The 21043-nt window shown below is 52.0% G+C and overlaps 1 protein-coding gene across 7 annotated transcripts; it reads right to left on the minus strand.

The window, feature by feature from the left end:
* Positions 1-338: 338 nt before the first annotated feature.
* Positions 339-20940, minus strand: C18H19orf47 (chromosome 18 C19orf47 homolog). Of its 7 annotated transcripts, XM_061174447.1 has the most exons (12): positions 18584-18611; positions 18317-18369; positions 17259-17460; positions 16851-16902; positions 13456-13543; positions 13229-13343; positions 11723-11804; positions 7503-7640; positions 5838-5990; positions 4616-4686; positions 2132-2480; positions 1116-1152 (listed from the first exon to the last, which is right to left on the minus strand). In XM_061174447.1, the coding sequence occupies exons 4-12, from the start codon at positions 16867-16869 to the stop codon at positions 1124-1126; spliced, it is 1044 nt and encodes a 347-aa protein (XP_061030430.1). In that variant the 5' UTR covers positions 16870-16902; positions 17259-17460; positions 18317-18369; positions 18584-18611; the 3' UTR covers positions 1116-1123. The 7 variants fall into 7 exon arrangements, with proteins under 7 accessions (XP_061030429.1, XP_061030427.1, XP_061030428.1 ...); XM_061174446.1 differs by having other exon boundaries at positions 339-2480; positions 5838-5987; XM_061174444.1 differs by having other exon boundaries at positions 339-2480.
* Between the last annotated feature and the right edge of the window lie 103 nt (positions 20941-21043).

The raw sequence follows: 21043 nt of genomic DNA on the forward strand, positions 1-21043 counted from the left end.
TCACCAGGCCCTCAGCTTTGAACACGGCTGTACTCTGAGCACCCCCAAGCTGCTGCCCCAGCAGCCTGCTCACCTCTCAGTCAACCCCGACAGCTAAGCGCCCTCCCGCCCCAGCCGGCTCCACCAACAGCACCTTCCTCTAGATGCTCAAGTCCTCCATCTAGGTGTGATCCAGCCCCTCCCCTTGCCCCAGTTTCCAATCCACCCGTGTGGAGAATCCCGCTGCCCCTTCCGAAGCGCACCCAAGGTCCACCCACTTCCTCCTCCCCACCCACCATCTCTCCCCACGCTGCCTCCCCGCCTCCGCCCCTGCCCTCCCAGCAACTTGTCCTCCTCACAGTGGCCCAAGCGATCTTCGTAAAAGGCAACTCAGATCATCACTTGCCTGCTTTAGACCCTCCCAAACTCCTCAGCGCTCTTGGGATGAGGTCCGAATTCCTCCGGCCCCTCACTGACCTGCCAGCCACGCTGGTGCTCTCCGTGTTCTCTGTCCCCCCTCAGAGCTGTGGCCCTGGCTGTTTTCCTCTGCCTCAACGCTCTCCTCCTGAACTGCACATAGACCACCCCACAGGTCACCTCCTCTGAAAGGCCTTCTTGCCCCAAACATCTAAAGAGGTCCTGGTCACTTGCAGTCACCCTTCCAAGTCTTTGGGCACCCCCTGAACAGTACACTTAAAAATGGTTCAAATGGCAAATTGTGATTTACTGATTACTTTACTGCCTGTCTCCCTGGCTAGAGAGGTCAGCCACGCGGGAAGAGACTTGTCTGCCTTGCTCATGGATGGATCCCCAGCTCCTAGAACAGGCCTGGCACAGAGTGGGTGCTATGCAGTGGTGAGTAGGGGAACGGTCAAGGCACCCACACAAATGAAGCCTGCAGTCTGGAAAGCCATCCACAGGCAGAGCGGCAGAAACAGGGGAAATCTGTGGAAGGGGAGGGCAGAGGAACAGAAGCCCTGCGGGTTGCCGAGGGGAGGAGGAGGCCCAACTAGATGATGACCATGACCGTGACTCCCTTCACCTCAGGGCCTGCAGCAAAAACATGGCCTACCTATGTATGTGGGGAGCTTGACCCTCAGAGACGAGGCCCAACACTTCGTGGGTGCCCCGCCCACACTGTGCTTCATGTGAAAAACAGTCCTGCGACTCGCCCTGAAGGAGGGGAGGGAAACGGTCTGAAAGTCACAAAAATATATTAAAATAGCTGTTTTCTTCTCTCGGTGCTGGCTTCCCTTCTTAGTGCCCCTTACCCGCCACCCGCCACCGACTTTCAGGGAAAAAGATGCCCAGGCAGGTGCCCCAGCTGCAGCCTGGGGTCTGGGGAGGTCCCTCCAGCCTAGGAGTGACGGCGGCTAACAGTCTCTACAGGCTCGACGCCACCGCCGCCGACGAGGGGGCCGCTGGGAGGCCGGAGGTGCAGGAGGGTCAGGCAGGACGCAGCGGACAGTCGGGCCTTGCCACAGGGACAGAAAACAGAAAAGAAATGAACAGAGTGAAGAGACGGAGAGAGAGAAGTCAAAGCATCGGGGGGGGGGGCAGAGGAGGGAGGGAAGTGAGGCAGTCGGGGGGGAGGGGGTATGATACGGGAGCCCCTTCAGACGACACCCACCCTGGGGGACAGGGAGGCCCGGAGCCGGGGTTTGAGGCCGCAGATGTTGCTGAGAGGGAGGATGGGGGATGGAGGACAGGAAAAGGGCACTTGGCACTCGGAGAGGTAGAAAAGTGGGTCCTGCCAAGGCCACGGTCAGAGAGGAGAGAACAGAGGACGGGAGAGAAGGGAAAGTCCCAGAGCGGCAAGGCCGGGCCACAATGACCATCTCAGACTCAGAAAAACCGAGTGAATACCCAGAGAGCTCAGGCTGGCAGAATGCCTGAGGGAGACAAGCAGTGTCATCCAGCAGCCGGCAGGGAGGGGTGAGCGCGCCCTCGCTGAAGACTCTGATGGAGCCTGGAGTCTGGAGAGGGGCCTGCGCCCCGCCCTTGGGCTAGAAGGTCCTGCGGCCCAGTCTTTTGAACACGCTCACAGTGCCCGCGTGGTCCATCTGGGCACCAAGGCCCTCGCTGGAGCTGCTCCCCCGGGGCCCCACCAGAGTCCTCTTAATGGTGACCTTGACCTCAGCCGAGGACTTACTCTTGGTGCTCGTGACCTGGCTGTCCTGGGCCTCCGGCACAAGGGCAGCCTTGCCCAGTCTCTGGATGATGCTGACTTTGGATAGGGACTCCGGCTTCCTCTCGAGCCCAGGTCGTGAGGAAAAAGCCAGGCGCCGCAGCGTTGGGGCGGCAGCCGTTGCCGCCGAGCTGGTGGCCTTGGCTTTGACAGTTGGTGCGGGCTGGGGACTGGCTTTGGCTGGGGCCCGGCCTAGCTTCTTCAGGACGCCGGCATACTGCAGGACAGAGCTGCTGCTGTCGTGGTCACTGTCCCAAGCCAGATCCTCGTCCATCTCTGGGGTGGCCCCCAGGCGGCTGAAGACTCCTGTGGGCTGTGGAGGTCAGAGGACAGACAGGACAAGTGAGTCATTCAGTCACTCAACATGCATTCACAGAGAGCTGCCTCATCTGTGCCTGCCTCATGGGGCTCACAGGCAGGAAAAACACCCATCGGTGACACACTAGACAGTGATCAGAGTCATGAGAGGGCAAGCCCAGGGGGCTGGAGGAGCCCAGGAGAGGCCCCCTCCCTGCCCGAAGTTCAGGGAAGGCTCCCTGGAGAGGGACATCAGAGATGAGATCTGAAAGCCGAGTGGAAGTGAGTCGGATAAAGAGGGAGGGGAAGGGGAGGCGAAAGGGAAGACCATTTGCAAAGGTCTACAGGTGAACGTGAAAGAAAAGGCAAATTTGGTCATTCGCTCCACAGACATTCTCTGAGTCCCGGTCGATACCTGGCCCTGTGTTGGGCAGTGCTGGGGACCCAGTGGTGACCAGGACAGGCCTGGTCCTGCTCTCAGGGGGCTCACACTCCAGTGGGGAAAACAGACCCAGCATCGGCTGTAGCACAAGTAATTCTCTAATTACGATAGGGAATTCCCTGGAGGTTCAGTGGTTAGGACTCCGCGCTCTCACTGCCGAGGGCCCAGGTTCAATCCCTGGGAATTGAGATCCCATGAGCCTTAATTAGTGTTCTTGGGAGGAGAGGGGAGCGCTGGAGAGCAGGGGACAGGGAGGCCTCATCTCCTCTCGGAGTTCAGGACAGCCTTCTCTAAGGCATCAACGTCTAAGAGAGTAAAGAGTGCCGTCTAAGTCCCCAAGACAGGAATAAGAGTCATATTTACAGCACGCTCACTACGTGCAAAGCTCTCTCCATGGCTGCGTCTTCAAGCCACATGATCCTGAGTGTTAACATCACACTCATGATAAGATTTAGGAAGTGAGAAAAAGCCAGAGTGGGTGAGCCCTGGTGAGCAAGGAAGAAAAGGCAGCTGGAGAGCTCCACCAGAGTTACTCAAAGGTGCCATTTAAAGATGCTCACCAGGGCTTCCCTGGTGGCGCAGTGGTTAGGAATCCGCCTGCCAATGCAGGGGACACGGGTTCGAGCCCTGGTCCGGGAACATCCCACATGCCGCAGAGCAACTAAGCCCGTGCGCCACAGCTACTGAGCCTGCGCTCTAGAGCCCGCGAGTCACAACTACTGAGCCCCTGTGCCACAACTACTGAAGCCCGCGCGCCTAGAGCCCATGCTCGGCAACGAGAAGCCACCGCAGTGAGAAGCCCGCCCACCGCGACGAAGAGTAGCCCCCGCTCGCCGCAACTAAAGAAAGCCCGCGTGCAGCAACGAAGACCCAACGCAGCCAAAAATAATAAAATAAAAATTTTAAAATTTATAAATAAAACAAAGATGCTCACCACTGCACCAGACAGCCCCCGCGCCACGCAGCTACACCTCACTTAGTCCTCACGACCACGCTGTGAGGTACTATACGGAGGAGGAAACTGAGGTACAAAGGGCTTAGGTGACACGGTCAAGGCCACGCAGCCAGGCGGTGGCAGAGACGGATTTGTGCCAGGCGATGGGCTCAGGCTGCGTCTCCCAAGCACATGCCGTGGTTAGGCCTGCGGGACCGCAGGCGGAGGAAGAAGAGTGGGCTGCGCCTGAGCGTGTGGTGAAAAGCCTCTGAAGGGTTTCCCGAGGGCGAGGGGGGAGGGCCTGTCCTGGGGGCAGCACGTGCTGCCGCTGTGGGAGAAGGGCTGGAGGGGTTCACAGGAGCTGTGCAGAGACCAGCTAGGAGGCCACTGCCCTATGCAGGCAGGGAGAGGTGGCAGACAGGTGGGGACAGATGGCCCCATCAGACTCAAGACTGCCTGGAGTGGGGATGGTGGGGCACCCGAGACAGGGCCCAGGGGAGGATTTGCTTTGGGGGAAGATGCTGAGGACAATCTGGGGACGTGGTGGTGGGAGGGGTCCGAGGGCGGCATCCATGAGTTGCCAGACCCCCGGCGCTGGAAATCGGGAGAGAGGTTGGGATAGAAGACGGACAGGGAAGCCACCAGTGCAGAGAAGGGCACTGGGCCTGGAAAGGTGGGTGAGACAGGGTGAGATGTATGTGGGAAATGCCAGGAACAACACCCAGGGAAGACAAGAATTTGAGAGTCCCCAGTGGCTCCCCCATTTCCAACTCACTTTATTCCCCGTCGTCGTGTCTGCCTTGGTCTCGGCGCCAAGGCGATCAAACACAGACGTCCTGTGGAGACCTGGGAGGGAAGTGAGGCCATGAGCCAGCGCCTGCTGGGCGGCCCCTGTGGGCCCAGGCCTGGCTGAGCGCCGTGCAGACAGGGAGGGGTCGACACAGCCAGCCCAGACCCCAGGCAGCTCTGGTCCAAGCAGGCACCGACTGGGCCCAGTTAGGTTTTACGTCTTTGTTGTCGGTTAACACTGACCTTAACCCACACACTTCTGGCTAGTGTCAAATGTGGGCAGGATCAACTAAAATGGACACTTCCGGTCCTAACACCTTAGTACCAATTCATGAAGTGTATGTGCGGGAAGAGTTCTTAATCCCTCTGGTTCCTTTCCCTCTTTTTTGGGCCATGGGCCTCTCAGAGAATCTGATGAATGGTAATGCTCTCCCTAAATAACAGCCTAAAGAGCCATTAACAGGCGAATGCTTACTAGATTACAATATGGAAGTACTATGAAAATATTAAACGACCATTAAAAAGAATGAAGAAGATGAAAAGATCTTCAATAAAAAAGTTATAGAACAATACATATAGGATAATGCTATTTGTGCTTAAAAAGAAAAAAATGCCTAGATATGTGTAAATGTACAAACAGATGCATTTACGTTCATAGATGTTGGTCTGGAAAGGTTAACAATAGGTGTGGGATATGGGAGTGAGGGGAGAGAGTTTGTTTTTACTGTACATGCTTCTGCATCCGCTGGATGTTTTTCCATGAGAACGTTTACAATATTCTAAATGGAACACTGTAAGGAAGACCATCTCTGTACCACCAGATACAAATCCCAGCTATGGACTGAATCTCAACCAGACACCTCTGGCTCATCACGACGGTTCCTACTGTTTTGGGCACCTGCCCTCAGCCAGGCAAGGTCACTCACTTGACAGGCAGGCTAGCACTGAATCCGTGCCATGGTCCCTCGGGGAAGAGGTGCCACTGAGGCACCGAGGAGCCCTGCTACGCTAACTGCAGGACAAGAGGACAGAGGCAGTGATGCGTCCCCCTCTACTATGGTCACCATCACTATCCCCTTGGTCCAAGGCCCCCTGGACCCCATCAGAGCCTGCTTCTGGGCCAATGCCTGTAGGACGTGACCAACCCTGCAAGATGCAGCAAAAGGGAAACACAGCCTGTGCCCCCGACTCCCCACCGGGGCCAGTACCTTTCGCTGCCTGCTGCTGCTCCAGGATCTTCCGGGTCCGGGGGGTGGTGCCTTTGGGCATGTTGATAATGTACTTCCCCTCCATCTCGGCCGTGACCCGGCGCCGCTTGGTGGGACCAGTCAAGCTCTCCTCCTCCCGGCGGGCCAGGGCTGCTGGGGGAGGAGGGGGTGGTGAGCATCTTCTGGGATGGAATGTTCTCCTGGGGTAGGGGCACACACGTGCCCTTTATCGCCATGCGTTCGCGTGACTGGAATCCCTTATCCTCCCAGCCACCCCCAAGGCCACTGGCTGAACCACCGGGAAACTCAGGGGTCTGGGCACAGTGGGGTCGCAGAAGGCTGTGGCAGGCCTCCCAGGCTCTCTGTGGCTCTGTCCCTCTGTCCCCCAGCAGGCTCACCTCCCAGCCCAGCCAGAATCCCCTCAGATGGGGAAACTGCTGGGTGGTGGAAAAGCCATCTAGGTGGTGCTTTCACAGGTGTAATCACTTTTTAAAAATTAATCAAGGTATATACTTACAATTTGTGCATCATGCATAAGTAAATTACACCTCAATTTAAAAGAAAGACTCTCCTCAAATGTGTTGAGGGGAAGAGAGCCAGTCCCTCCCAGGCTCCCCATCTTTTCAATACTTTAGAAATGAATTTTAACTTTCTTGCTCATGGCACACAAATCGAAAGATCAGAAGGAGGATGAGGCACTCGCAGACAAGCGTGGCCGAAAGGGAGCACGTGTGATGGAGGTGGACGGGGCTGATGGGGCTGGGGGCCGGAACAGCCAAGCCGCCACCCTGGGCCTCAGTTTCCTCTTGGGCCAAGATCACTGCTGTGGGGATGGGTCCAACAAAGGCAGGAGGGCGTGACGGACAGAAGGAGGGCCTGGAAGCCCAAAGGCCAGAGTCCCATTCCCAGCTTACCAGCTGAGACCTGGAAGAGGAACAGCGGCCAAGCATGGAAAAGTCTGTGGAGGAAGAAGGTCCAGGAGAAGGGAACATCAGGGCAAAGGCCCCACGACGGGAAGGAGCCTGGAGGGGAACCGAGGCAGCAAGCGAGAAGTGAATCCACGTGTCGCAGGGCCCAGTAAGGCCATGGGGGAAGACGACTTTATTAGTGGAACAATGGGAAGCCCTGGAGAGTTCTAGACAAGGGTGTGAAAGGATCAGATTGAAGGTTTTAAAGGATCCCTCTGGCCGCTAAGAGGAAAGGTAGCTTCTTTACCTTTGACCCCAGGCATCAAGCACAGGGCCGGGCACCACTGCGGGGCTCAGTGACCATCTGTTAAAAAAGACTGAACCACCCATAGTCAACAACACTGTACTGTACACTTAAAATTTTGCGAAGAGGGTAGTGCTCACGTTAAGTGCTCTTACCACAATAAAGTAAAAAGTACAAAAAGACTGAAACAGCCACCGCGTGAGAACTGCGGTGCACCCACGACGCTTAAAGACACCATCTCAAGTGCTTCCAACCATCCTCTGGGGAGGGTGCCACCAGCCCCCCTCTACAGTGAAGCCCACAGAGGTGCAGTGATCTGACCAAGTCTGAACACTCTGGACACCTTGTGGCCTCCAAAGCACCCTGCAACGTTGGGAACATGTCCCCCAAAATACCGTCTGCCAACCCACATTCGCCTCCAGCTCCTCCCACCACCTGCCCAAGTCCCCTCACCAGCGGCCTTGGCACTCTTTGCTGCCATCTTGTTGGACACGGTGACAGAGATCTTGGAGGTGCTGGTGTCCGGCCGCCTGGGGGGAGTGCCGGGTGGGGAGTCTCGGTTCAGGCTGTTGGTGATCATCCGGGAGGCGGCTGCCAGGAGGAAAGAGGAGAGTCCAGTGGGGCGGGGCCCTGGGAAGGGGGTCAGGATGGGGAAGGCAACCTTGGGACCCCACGGGGAAAGGGCAGCCAGAGGCACCCTGTGGTTGCACTGTCAAGACGAGCATGCTTGGGGTGGGCCTGTCTTCCCAGGAACCAGCCCGCCCCTCCCTGCCCTGGGGGCCTTTCCTGAGGCCCCAGACCAGATGGGTTCCTAGCACACTTCACCTATCAGTTACCCAGCCCTGCACTGAGCTCTTCCCTCCCCTCTCCCTCCACCACGCTGGCCTCCAGGATCTTCCTCCCTCAGCAAGTACATGCCCGCTCAGGGCACTTGCTGTTCATAGGTCTGGCGTGCAGCTCCCCCAGTAGCAATGGCTTGCTCTGTCTCTGCATTCAGGTCTCCTCTCAGACGGCATCTCCTCAGAGAATACTTCCCTGCCCTTACTACTGCTTGACATTAAAATTACATTTGTTTGTTTACTGGTAGACTCTCCCACAAGACTGCAAGGCCCACGAGGAGACACTGTCTGTTTATCGCTGTATCCCCAGTGCCAACCACAGTTTCTGGCACTTCACAGGTCTTCAATAAACATCTACTGAAAAGATGAACATGGTCACCGAGCCTCCCAACACCCCTACTAGACAGGCTCCACTGTAAACCAATTTTATAGATGAAGAAACTGGGACTCGGGGAGTGGGGTCACTCAGCCAGGGCCCTGGGCAATGTGGGTCTGGCTCCAGTTGGGCTGGGGCAAGAAAAGAGGGGTGGGGAGCAGTCTCTGGCACCCCTGTATTCTGTGGAGCAGGAGAAGGGATGTCCCAGGGTGCAAGGTGGGCTACAGCGAGCAGACTGGAGGGCCAACTCCAGCGGGGGGAGGAGACGGATTGTGTCTCCAGCTGCTGCTAGCTTCAGGGTGCGGGTTTGCTGAGCTCTTGGGGAAGCCCTGCAGGGAGGGGAGAGGGGGAACCTTCACGCTACTACCACTTGCTCAGCAGGCCCAGCACCAACCCCCGCCCCACAATGGCTTTCAGACTTTGGTATTTTGTCCTACCTACCCCCAAAAAAGCCTTCTCTCTTTCTGCCATGTGCTGTCTCTCAAAGCCTCCTGAAGTCCCCCATAATGACCCTCAACACCTGATTATAATTCCATATTGCTTGGTTATTTTTTAAATTATAACTACAGCATACAGAAAAATACATCAAACCTACACAGATCGTTTAACACCGATTCCCATATACCCACCACCCAGGTCAGGAACTGGAGCACTGCTGGCACCCAGAAGTCCGGGGATTGGCCCTTCCCAACGAGACCTTCTCCCTCCCCATCACCCAGGAAGAGATGGTCGGTTTTCAGGCCTGCTCACTGCTGTTGATGATTTGGCATACACCCTCCCGTGATCTTCCCAAGACATTTCTTCAGCCCGATAGGGGTGGCTTTCTTTCTTTTTTTTTTGGCCTCGCCCGGGCCCCAGCAGTGAAATCGCCGAGTCCTAACCATTGGACCGCCAGGGAATTCCCAGGGGTGGCTTTCTGATGAGTGGCTGTGTGGAATCTGCGCCCAGAGCCTCCGCTCACAGCACTCTGACAGGCCAAATGCAACACGATCGGGATTTTCTGCTACAAAACATCAGCAGTTGAGAGGGCCTGCCTCTTGCAATGGCCACAGAGGGCAAGGTCTTGCTTAAAAGGGATATGATGTTCTATCACGCCAGGTAAGCATCACCTGGGTGGAGGGAAAACAGCTCTGTCTGTGAGCGACTGAAGCTGAGCTGCAGTCAGATGCCAGAGTACAAAGAACTGTTCTTTGTTCCTCCCAGTGCAGACACACGTGTTCAATATTACAAAGTGTACACAAGTGACCGGAATGTTTTGGGGTACTCTTCTCCACCCTCTTCCATCTGTGCCTGTTTCCCCTACTCTTCTAACTGCCTATTTTCTCCATCAGTATTTTTATTTTAATTTTTTAAACTTATTTTAAACTATTTAAGATACTCAGAATGGCATAAAAAGTACCTACTACCTGATTACACTTATATAGATTTGAAAGACTGGCAAAACTAACCTAAGCTGTTAGAAATCAGGGCAGTGGAAACCCTTGAGAGGGGGTGAGTGATGCCAGTCATCTTTTCTGTTTCTGGATTTGGATGCTGCAGGCTACGTGCGTGCTCCATTTGTGAAAAGTCATTCAGCTGCCCCTTTGTCATCGGAACCCTTTTCTGTATGTCAGTTGAGGGAGACCATTGCAGAAACGAACCCAATTTGTTCAACCTCCCTTCGTCCATGCCTTTGGGTGGGCCCTGACCACACTGATGCTGGGCTTAGCCATGTGACTGGCTTTGGCCAATGGGACAGAAGCAAATGTTATACAAGCAGAGACTTAAGAGGTGCTTTGCACATTGGGTCCTGCCTTCTTATGCTGCTTTTGGGAACCCTACAATCACCACAGTGTAGATGAGCCTGGGCTAGCCTGCTGAATAATGAGAGACATGGGGCCAAGTCATCTCTTTTGGCCCAGATGACACCAAGCCAACCATCAGATGTGTGAGGGAGGCCATCCTAGATCAAGAGATCTAGGAGCTGCCAAGTGACCACTGAGATCAGTTGAGCTGGCCCAGAGCAGAAGTGACCAGCCAAGTCACAGAATCATGAGAAATATAAGTCTGTGTTTTCAGCAACATGGATGGACCTAGAGATTATCATACTAAGTGAAGTAAATCAGACAGACTTAAAAAAATGATACAAATGAACTTATTTACAAAACAGAAATAGACTCACAGACAGAGAAAACAAACTTATAGTTACCAAAGGGGAAAGGGGGGGTGGATAATTTAGGAGTTTGGGATTCAAATATACACACTACTATATATGGAGTAGATAACCAACAAGGACCTACTATGTAACACAGGGAACTATATTCACTATTTTATAATAACCTATAATGGAAAAGAATCTGGAAAAAATATATATATATAGGGAATTCCCTGGCGGTCCAGTGGTTAGGACTCCAAGCTTTCGTTCCACTGCAGGGGGCACGGGTTCGATCCCTGGTCAGGGAACTAAGATATATATATGTGTGTGAGTATGTGTGTGTGTGTGTGTGTGTGTGTGTGTGTATAACTGAATCACTTTGCTGTATACCTGAAACTAACACAACATTGTAAATCAACTATATTGCAATAAAATTTTTTTTAAAAGAGTCTGTGTTTAAGCCAGTTTTGTGGTGGCTTGTTAAGCAGCGAAAGCTAATTAATACGTATGTTAAATTTTCTAAGTGTCACACTGCTGAAAAAAACAAAAGTATAAATACAGTTGATTCTTACCATTCAGATTCCATTTTGTAAATTCGCCTGTTCACAAATTTATACGTAACCTCAAAACCAACACTCGTGGTGCTCTGTGGTCATTCACAGACACGCACAGAGAGGCAAAAAACTTGAGTCACCCAACACACGTTCCCAACTGAGGTCAACCAAGGCGACGCTCTGCCTTCCTGTTGCAGCTCTCACTTAGTAAACAAGTCTATTTAGTGCCACAGTCTATTTACGGTCTCCTTAGTGCTATTTTCACATCTTTGTGCTTTTTGTTAGTGATTTTGCTGTTTAAAATGGCCCCCAAGCATGGTGATAAGGTGCTGTCTAGTGTCCCAAGTTCAAGAAGGCTGGGATGTGCCTTACAGAAAAAATACGTGCGTTCAATAAGCTTCGTTCAGGCATGAGTTTTAGTGCTGTGGGCTGTGAGTTCAATGTTTATGAATCAACACCATATATTAAATAAGGTGTCTTGGAACAGAAACACACATAAATAAGGTTGTGTATTGGTTAGATGATGAAAATGTGGTGACCCCGTATTCCCCTGGAAGAAGTGATTCAGTATTCACTGACTCGGTGTTCGCAATGGCTGTGTAGAAATGGAACGACCACAGACGAAAATCCATTGTATATACAGCCACTCACTACCTAAGAGACGAGAGCCTCGGATGGCTTTGCTTCCACCTCTGCAAACTCCAGGTGTGTCCCCTTCACTGCCGGAGTGTAAGAATGAAGGAAAGGAGGCCTGAACACATGGGACTCACCGCTAGAGGCGCCTCGGCGAATCTCGCCTGGAAGGGGGCTGGGGCTGCAGGGCACCGACTCAGTGGCAGCTTTGCACATGTCCTGTAAAGAAAACAGGTGCCCGGTTACCATGGGGACAGGGGCATGAGCTGGCGGAAGAGGGAACCCAGATATCTGAGCAAAACTCGGGGGATCAGAGCCTGAGCTGTTAGAGGTTTCAAAACATTTCCCTCCTAATCATAATGAAGCATCAGACAAACCCAAACTGAGGGACATGCTACAGAACACCTGACCAGTACTCTCCAAAACTGTGAAGGTCATCAAAAACCTGGGAAGACTAGGAAACTGTCCCAAATCAAAAGAGACTAAGGAGACGTGAGAAGTAAATGCCATGTCGTATCCTGGAACAGAAAAAGGACATTAGTGGAAAAACTAATGAAATTCAAATAGTCTATAATTTAGTTAACAATAGCATACTACTAATGTCCATTTCTTAGTTTTGACAAATGGACCATGGCTATGGAAGATGTTAACATTAAGGGAAGCTGGGTGAAGGAAGTACAGAAACTTTCTGTACTACTGTTGGAACTTTTCTATAAATCTAAAATTGGTCTCAAATTTAAAAGTTTAAAGAAATCATTTTGCTCAGTGACCTCCGTGATAACTCAGCTAACATCCCTGGCTTGAGAAAGCCCTCACTGCGGGGTCTTGTCCTGGATGGTGGACAGACGAAGGCCTGTCCCTGGGATGGAGGGAGCTACTAAAATTGACGAGAATATCCCCAGCAGCCATCACTCGGTAAAGTGCAGTGCTGGAGAGCGCAGCTCTGAAGCAAGCTTCCTTCTCAGTCAAGTGGAGGGAGGAGTAAGTGAGCTCATATGCGTAGAGGATGAAGACAGGGCCTGACAGGCCACGGCAAGTGCTTGGTAAGTGCTAACTATCATAACTAAACAAGCCCTTCACTCCAGGCCTGGCACTTGGGGCCACATATACTCTCTGGTAGATGGCCACAGCGACCCCATGCAGCAGGGCTGTGTGAAAAGCCTGTTTCAGAGACTCGGGGAGGTGAAATCACTAGTCCAAGGTCACTGTAAGCAGAAGGGCCAAGAATGAAACCACCATGTTGTTGGCCAAGCCACCAACTGGGTCCCACATAGAAAGCTCCTGTTCTGGGGACAGAGAAAGAGTCCTGGTAAGGATAACTATCATGAGGAAGATGAGAACTAGTAATAATAATACCTGTAGCGAGCCCCTACTGAGGCCTGCTGTTTACACTGTCCTAGGGCTTTATGTAACTTAGTACTCACTACCCTCCTGCGAAACTGGTTTGCCTACGTATATCCTACAGGTGGAGAAAGTAAGGTTCAGAGAGGTTAGGCAACATGCCCGATGTCACACAGCAAACAGTGGAACCAGCCTTGGAATCCAGTCTGCCTACCTTTACTTCCAAGCCTCCAGTCGGCTCTGCCACTGCCCCTCTACCCCACCCTAAATCCAGGGACAGAGGGGTCGAGCGGAGCACCCACCTGGCGGTGCACCACCTTGGCATGCTTGAGGATGGCAATGATGTCGCCCACCACAGTCACGCCCAGCTCATTCATGATTTCCTTGTTGAGATCCAGCAGCATGCTCTTCTGGATCCTGCAGGGGAGGGTCAGCAGGGAGGCCACCAGTGGGCCAGGGTGGGTGGGCCAGCCAGCCCCTGACTCCCCTCCTTTCCCCAAGTTCAGCCCTGTCCCCTGGGCAGCCTTACCTATTATCCACAAACATCACTGCGTAATTGACAGCAGGTCCCGGAGGAATGCCGGCTTCCTTAAAGAACTGGATCCACTCGGAAGTGGCTGGGGGGAGGGGGCGTGGACAAGACTCATTATTCACATCACTCTCCTTAGAGAAGAGCAGCAGCAGCTCCCACACATTAAATGCTTATCAAATGCCAGGCCCTGGGCCTCAGAGCTCTGCATATACGATGGAACTAAGCCGGCCTGACAGCCCTGTGAGTTAAGCAGCACTGACGCCCCCATTTTGCCAGTGAGGAAACTGAGGCAGGGAGAGGTCGGGGGACTCGTCCCAGGCCACCCTGCTAACAAGAAGCAGACTCCCCGAGCCCCTGTGCTTCCATACTGCCCTTCTCCTTGCAGCTCTACCCTGCTCTGGAGCGTGACCCGCAGCAATCACCCCCCCCCATGCTTGGCCAATGACTGGTTTGGGGGAGCCAGGACTCTGGGTTCTCCACCCAGGTCCCCATCAGCAGGTGCGGGCCCAGAGGGTGACAGGATTCATAGGTGGATGGAAAGAAGGGTTGCAGAGCTGACCCCTGGCTGTCAGAAGCAACCCCCCTCTACACACACACACAAACACAGAAGCAGCCCGGCCTCAGAGTGAGGCCAAAGCATAGGCTTTGTTTGGAGCATGGGTTCAAATCCTGACTCTGCCATCTCCCGGCTGAGGGACTCTGGGCAAGGTAACGCTTGGTGCTTCGGTGCCCTCTGGGGTAATACATTCAACAAGTATGTACTGAGCACGTGGCACACACCAGGTCCTCCTCTAGGCACTGGGGATACCGCAGGGCACAAGACAGAGTCCCTCTCCTCATGGAGCTGACATTCTAGTGATTACAGCACTGACGTCCTTGATCATTGTGCAGACTAAAGAGAAAGTCCACAAAAAGGGCTCTAAATGGCACGTGGCCCAGAGGATGTCCTCAAACCATTGCAGCCATGATGATGATGATGAAGGGGATAATGGTGATGGTGATGCCACTGCTACACATGGAGCCAAGACCAGGCAGACCCCATCCACGTAGCTTTATTGCTTCCAAAGTTCTTTCTTGGCCTCTTGGGTGTGACCTTCAAACTGACCCTGACCTCTCAGGCCAGGTGTTAGAGAAGATCATGGGTTCCAAGGAGAACTTTTTTTTCACATTTTAATATCTCTGAAACTAGGATTTACCTCACAGTTGATGGTGTGCCACAATTTAATTGGCAACATTTTTTTTTTAATCTTTCTCAGGGTACATAACAGTACATCCAACAATCCATGCTATTTTAGATAAGAAGAAATTTGGTGTTACTATGCCCATTTTGCTGATAAGACAACTGAGGCTCAGAGCAGGGAAAGAGACACACTCTGGATGAGACACTGCATGGGTGGCGGGTAGGGGGTTCAGGTGCATCCCCTCCCGAAGAGGCCCCTGCCCACCCAGCCACAGGCCAGTCTCCCTGGGCCTGAGGCAAGTGAGGAGCTCATGCCCTCAGGACATCCTCTACCAGCCCAGAGGAAAGGGGGACCTTTTTCTGCTTTTCACAGGCACTATCCACCTGTCCAGGCATGGGGCCCTGGGTTCCCTTAGCCAAAAGCAGGCACCTTTGTCTAAGTATCAAAAACTACCACACAATAGTTCCATTTATGTGAAATGTCCAGAAGAGGTAAAGCTGTAGAGATCTGTAGGGACAGAAAGTAGATTAGTGGTTGCCAGGGACTGGGTGGGAGAGCAGGGGGGAGGGGGGAGTGATTGCTAACGGGTATTCGGGTTTTGGGGGGAGTGATGAAAATATTTTGAAATTGATTGCGGTGACGGTTGCATAAGTCTGCGAACACAGAATATAAAGACCATTGAATCGTACGCTTCAGTGAATTGTATGAAATGTGAACTGCCTCTCAATTAAGCTGTTATTAAGGGGAGGAAAAACACCACATAGGTTGGGGGTAGCTAGCTGCCTGAAGCAACGTCAAGGAACTGCAGAAGTCCTCCTGTCTGGCCCTCACCATCATTTCGCATCCTACTAAGGAGGAAATTATGCTGCCAATTAAATGATCACAAGCGCCAGCTGTAAGACGCACCCCCATTTCAGAAATATTAATATGGGCCACCATGTGTGTCTTGGACTCAGAGGTGTGGCTTGCTGTACGCACCAGGAGACGTGCACTAGAAGATTCACCGCAGCTTGTCTGCAACCCAGAAACAATGCAACATCCACTGACAATAGCATCGACAAACAAATGGTGGCTGCTCACACAGTAAATACTACGGAGCAGTGCAGAGCAAAGAATTGCAACTACACACAGCACCAGAGATGAGTCTCAGACACGGCGCGGAGCAACAGAAGCCAGATGCAGAAGAACTCATGGCATGACTGCATTCACGTAAGTTCAAAACCAAGTCTATAGGAACGTTTTCATTAGTGGTACAACTATAAGAAAGGTAAGGAGAGATTATCACAAAGACAAGACAGTGGTTTATTCCATCTGGAGGAGGGAGGGGGTGTGTGATCGGGTTGGAGCCCTCAGGGGGACAGGCAATATTCTAGTTCTTGACCTGGACGGTGGTTGGGGGGGGGTGCTTTTTTAAAACCTTTTTATTGAACTATCGTTTTCACCCACAAAAGTACACACAAGTCGATACATTTTCATAAACCAACATACCCATGTAACCAGTACCCAGATCAAGAAATAAAACATTTCCAACATTCCAGAAGCATCCCCCGCCTCACATTCCCTAGGCAGTCACTTCTCCCTGCCTCGCAAAGGCAATCAACACTTTCTAGCAGCATAGATTGATTTTGCCTGCTTCTGTGCTTTATATAAATAGAATCATAAAGGATGCACTCAGATGTTTGCTTTTTAATTGCTCTTATGACCACACAAATATGTTTTATGTACTTTTCTATACATACAAATCTCCAAAAATTTAAAAGCTACCAGCTAATAATCTCTGTGCTTTGGCAATCCCCAAGTACAGAGTTCGAAGAGAATGTGGTGATAAAGCTCATGAGAATAATAACAGCTAACATTTGCTGAGAACTATGCCCAAGATTTTACATGCAATAACCTCCTAATCCTTACAACATCCCAGGATGTTACTATCTCCATTTTACAGGTGAGAAAATCGAGGCTCTGAGAGGTCATATGAGAAATCTGCTGGACTTCAGGACCCAAGTTCTTTATGGCCAAAATACGTTGTCAGCAGGCCAAGATACAGAGCGGAGGTGGATAGGCCCTGAGCAGGCCCTGGCCCTCCCTCCACGTTCCCCGGAGCACAGCTGTTCCTGCCAGTGACCAGCCTTCCCTCCCCCAGCCTGCTCCCCCCACCAAGGTCACACCTCAGAAAGGGCAGAGGGGAGAGGGGGCCCCAGAGAGAAGACTCACCCATAGTTACAGAGACCATTGTCTCCCTCGCCTTCACTCTGCTCCCTGGAGCCTGCAAGAGAGAACAAGGGGAGAGCACCCATGAGTCGCCGCCGGCTAAGTGTCCGTCCCTCTCTCGCTGCCTGTCCGCCTGCCAGAGGAGAGTTCCTGGGCTGGGGGCTCACAGCCCAGGAATAGCCTGGAGCAGCTGGCAGGAAGTCAGCCTGGGGCAGAGCTGTCACCACAACTATCACTCCTGCCTCGGATAAGGCCCAGGGGCAGCAAATGTCCACATCTCCATTCCCACACACCTCACAAGTTTCTGGCTGGAATAAGAGAGGGACAGAAAAAAAGACACCCCCTGCCCAAGACCTTAACCATAAATACACATTCATTCACCCATTCAAAAACTCTTTCCTGAGAACCTACTGTGTGTGAGGCACTGTTCTAGGAGCCAGGAATACTGAGGTTAACAAAAACCAGAGCTTGAGGACTTCCCCGGTGGTCCAGTGGTTAAGACTCCACGCTTCCACTGCAGGGGGCACAGGTTCGATCCCTGGTCGGGGAACTAAGATCCCACATACCGCAAGGCGCAGCAAAAAACAAACAAACAAACTCCAGAGCTTGGCATCTAGGTGGGGACATGGGAAACAGGGAGACAGAGAGTAAACAAGCAAACCAGTTGACAATATCACGTGTCAGAAAGCCTTTAGCGTTATGAAGAAAACACAGAGGGCCCGGGAAGGGAGGGCTTGCAATTCTAAATGGGTGGTCAGAGAAGAGCTCTCTAAAGTGACATTTAGAGACCTGAAGGAGGTGGAGGAGTGAGCCATGCAGTTTTACAGAGGAAGAGTGTTCCAGGAGAAGGTACAGCAAGTCCAGTGCCCTGAGCCAGGAGCCCATCTGGCATGTCCGTGGGGCAACAGGAACAGGGGAGGGAGCAAGGAGGCAAGTGAGAGCGGCCAGGGCAGAGCGGTGGGGCACCAGTCAGGAGGGGGTCCCAGAGCAGAAATGGAAAACCAGTTTTCGCTTGAGTAAGATCAGCAGGTGCCAGAAAGGTGTTAAAGACATATTAGCCCCAACGGAGACTTCCTCCTGCACATGAACAGCAGTGTTGAAAGAGAACTAACAGAAATCATTTCCTCACCTGATGCTTCGCTACTACCTGACTCCAGGACCACCTGTCCCATGCTGCCCTGGCCCAAACTTCCCACCTGGCCCGCCTCCTCTTCTCAGTCCCTGCCCTCTCCCCTCACGCTGCTCCCCTCTACCCACTCCAGCCCCCAGTTCTGATCCTTTTCAGCCACCCCTCCTCCGCCTCCTCTACAGGGTGCAGAAGGCCCACTGTCCAGCACCTTTCTGTTTACCATCACGTACAATCTGCCCGTTCCCGCCCCCCCCCCATTTTGATGGTATCACAGAGATGGTACAAGAGTAAGGACTCTGGAACCAGACTTGCAGGATTCAAATCTGGCTCTACCACTTACTAGCTGTGTGACCTTGGCAAGTGACTTCACCAGTCGGGCTTCAGTGTCCCCATCTGTAAACCGGGATGGTACAAACATTACTTGCCTTAGAGGACTGCCGTGGGGCTAGATGAGTTTCTATGTACAAAGCGCTCAAGAGTGCCTGGTGTATACTAAGTACCTACTCTAGAAGTGCCGGTTCTTCTTATTCCCCCGGCCTCCCACCCCAGCTTTCCCTCTAACACCCAAGTGCTTTGCCCACCACCCACTCTTCACACAGAATGTCACCTGTGCCTGGAATGTTTGCTCCTCCTGTCCTCCTGGCAAGCTCTCCATCACTCTGCTTGGCTGCCACCTGCTTTGTGAAGCCTTCCCAAAGTCCCCAGATGTGAGGCTCTCTCCTCTACTCCCAAGTAGGATGATGAACATGACCACGGACATCACTTCACCCTGTACTTGGCTCCTAAGATCCCTTTTCCCTTCGGGATTTTACCACTGGACAAAGACAATACAACCAACATCTCTCAAAGAGCAAGGCATGGAGAGGCTTCAGTTAAGTCAGACAGAACAACAGCATTTCACATACCAAGCACTAACTATGCACCAGGACCAATGCCAGGCATCACGCTGATGCCTCACAACCTCCTCATGAGTGAGGACTATAATTAGCCCCATTTTAATCAATGAAAAAACCGACTCATTGTGGTGCAGTCATTTGCCAAGTGCCACATCTAGCACGCACTTTACTAGGATTCAAAAACAAGTTCTCCCTGATTCCAATGCCCATGCAGTAGCTCCTGCTGAATGTTTACGTGCCAGGCACTGAATATGTTCACATCTCAGTGACTCCTCACAACCACCTGCGGTAAAAAGTAAAAATGATCTCCAAGTTACAGATTAGAGTGGCAGGTCCGAGGTCACACAGCAAGTAACTACAGGGCCAGGGTTTGAACCCAAGTCAGTCAGTGGCTATGATCAACACTGGTCAAGGGATTACTATGAGCGAGGCACTGTGGTCTGTCTTTGCAAAGTTTCAGTTAACACTTACTAGGAAGCTCTAAGTACTGGTATCCTCCCACTATAACTGCAGAATTCCCTGCTGGACTCAATGTCCTCTCTCCACCATTAAAAGCCCATCTCCAGCACTGACTTTCTGAACAGTGAAGATTATATAACATTAACAATAATAGAAAAATGACAGCTCCCAAAATTCAAGTAATCACCATGCACCAGACTCCCCATCCTAAGCCCTTAGAAGGCTTGGCTCCAAATCTCGATTTTACCACTTCCTAACCCTGACTCTGGGGCAAGTGACTTAACCTTTCTGGATCTCACTGCCTTCAACTATAAAATAAGAATGATAGGAGTTATTGTACATCAACTATACTTCAATTAAAAAGAGAAAGAAGGATAAGCATATCTATTCTTAAAGTGCTTAGCAGGGTTAAAAGAGTTTATAAACGCCAAGCCCTTAGAACAATGTTCAGCAGGTTTTGTACATGTGCATTAAATAAATCTTAAGTGAGTCAGGAAAAGGGTAGGACAGTCACTGAGCTGATGTCAGTCATATGCAAAGTGTGAGCTGAGAACAGAGTATAACTTAACAGGGTCCATGGGATCTGACAACATAGAACCACAATAGTACAAGTTATTCCCTTTTCAATTCTTTCAGTTTCTGTCTACAGTTTAATAGACCGTTCTGCTTCCACTGGAGTTCAGGTTAAGTTTTCCTTCTTCTCACGGCCAGCAATGCTAGTATTCCATTAAGAAAGCAATACAAATTTTCTTTCTCAAATGAACTGACTGGAGGAAAATGCATCAGTTTTAAAGAAAAAGGAAAACGTAATACTAAGGGATTTGGCAAAATTTATCAAATAGTAAGTGGCAAGATGTCGATTCGCCCAGCTCCAGATTCCAAGTTTTTCCTATCGCCGTCTCTGGGCTTCCTTTCTCCTCTCTACTTCCTTGCAAGTCCCATCTACACCAATGACTCTCAGAATCATTTTTATTATAGTCCCAATCTATTGAGCTCCTGCTCTATACTGTAAGGTCCTATGCTAAGGAGTTTACACGCACATTTCATCAGCATCCTCACAATGACTCTATGATATTGGGGCTATTAGCCTTCGTTGTATAGACGAGGAAAACGAGGTTCAGAAAGGTGAAGGCACAGGTCCACTACCACAAAGTGTAGCTAGGACTTGAACTGAAATCTGCTGGCTCCCAATTCCACGCTCCCACACCCAGATCTTCCACACCAAGTACAAACATCATCAACAATACAAACAATAACAGTATAGCAACCAAGTGAGCAGTGTGCCAGGCGCTGAGCTAGGGGCTCCGACATGCACGAGCTGACTTCTCACTCCAACCTATAAAGAGGATGCCATAGCCAGATTCTGATCCCCATTCTACAGAGAAGGAAACTGAGGTTCAGAGAAAGAAGTAGCTTGTCAAGAGCCGAGCCGCACAGCGGCGCCAGAACTGAGTCCGGAACCCCGGGCGCCATTCATCCCCACCTCATCCAACTCAGTCCCACCACCCACGGCCCGCGCCTCACCTGGCCCTCTGGGCCCGCGCCCACTCGCGCCGCCCGCCCTCCCACCCGGCGGCGCCAATTGTCAGACCCTCCTCCTTCGGCCCGGCTGCCCGCCCCGGAAGCACCGTCCTCGCCGCCGGAAGCCGGACTTACCGGCCCGCGGCCGCTCTAGCCCTCCGGGTAGCCACCAGCGAGAGCACAGCGGCAAC

The sequence above is a fragment of the Eubalaena glacialis genome, chromosome 18 (assembly GCF_028564815.1).
Source record: "Eubalaena glacialis isolate mEubGla1 chromosome 18, mEubGla1.1.hap2.+ XY, whole genome shotgun sequence".
Lineage (NCBI taxonomy): Eukaryota > Metazoa > Chordata > Mammalia > Artiodactyla > Balaenidae > Eubalaena > Eubalaena glacialis.

Bases quoted from the DNA above. Each gene is read 5' to 3' on its own strand.
- C18H19orf47 (XM_061174450.1), bottom strand. The intron at 11,805-13,228 runs GTGGGTGCTCCG...TTTTCTTTACAG, and splicing joins CCAAGGTGGTGCACCGCCAG to GACATGTGCAAAGCTGCCAC. The intron at 4,687-5,837 runs GTACTGGCCCCG...CTTCCCTCCCAG, and splicing joins GCAGCAGCAGGCAGCGAAAG to GTCTCCACAGGACGTCTGTG.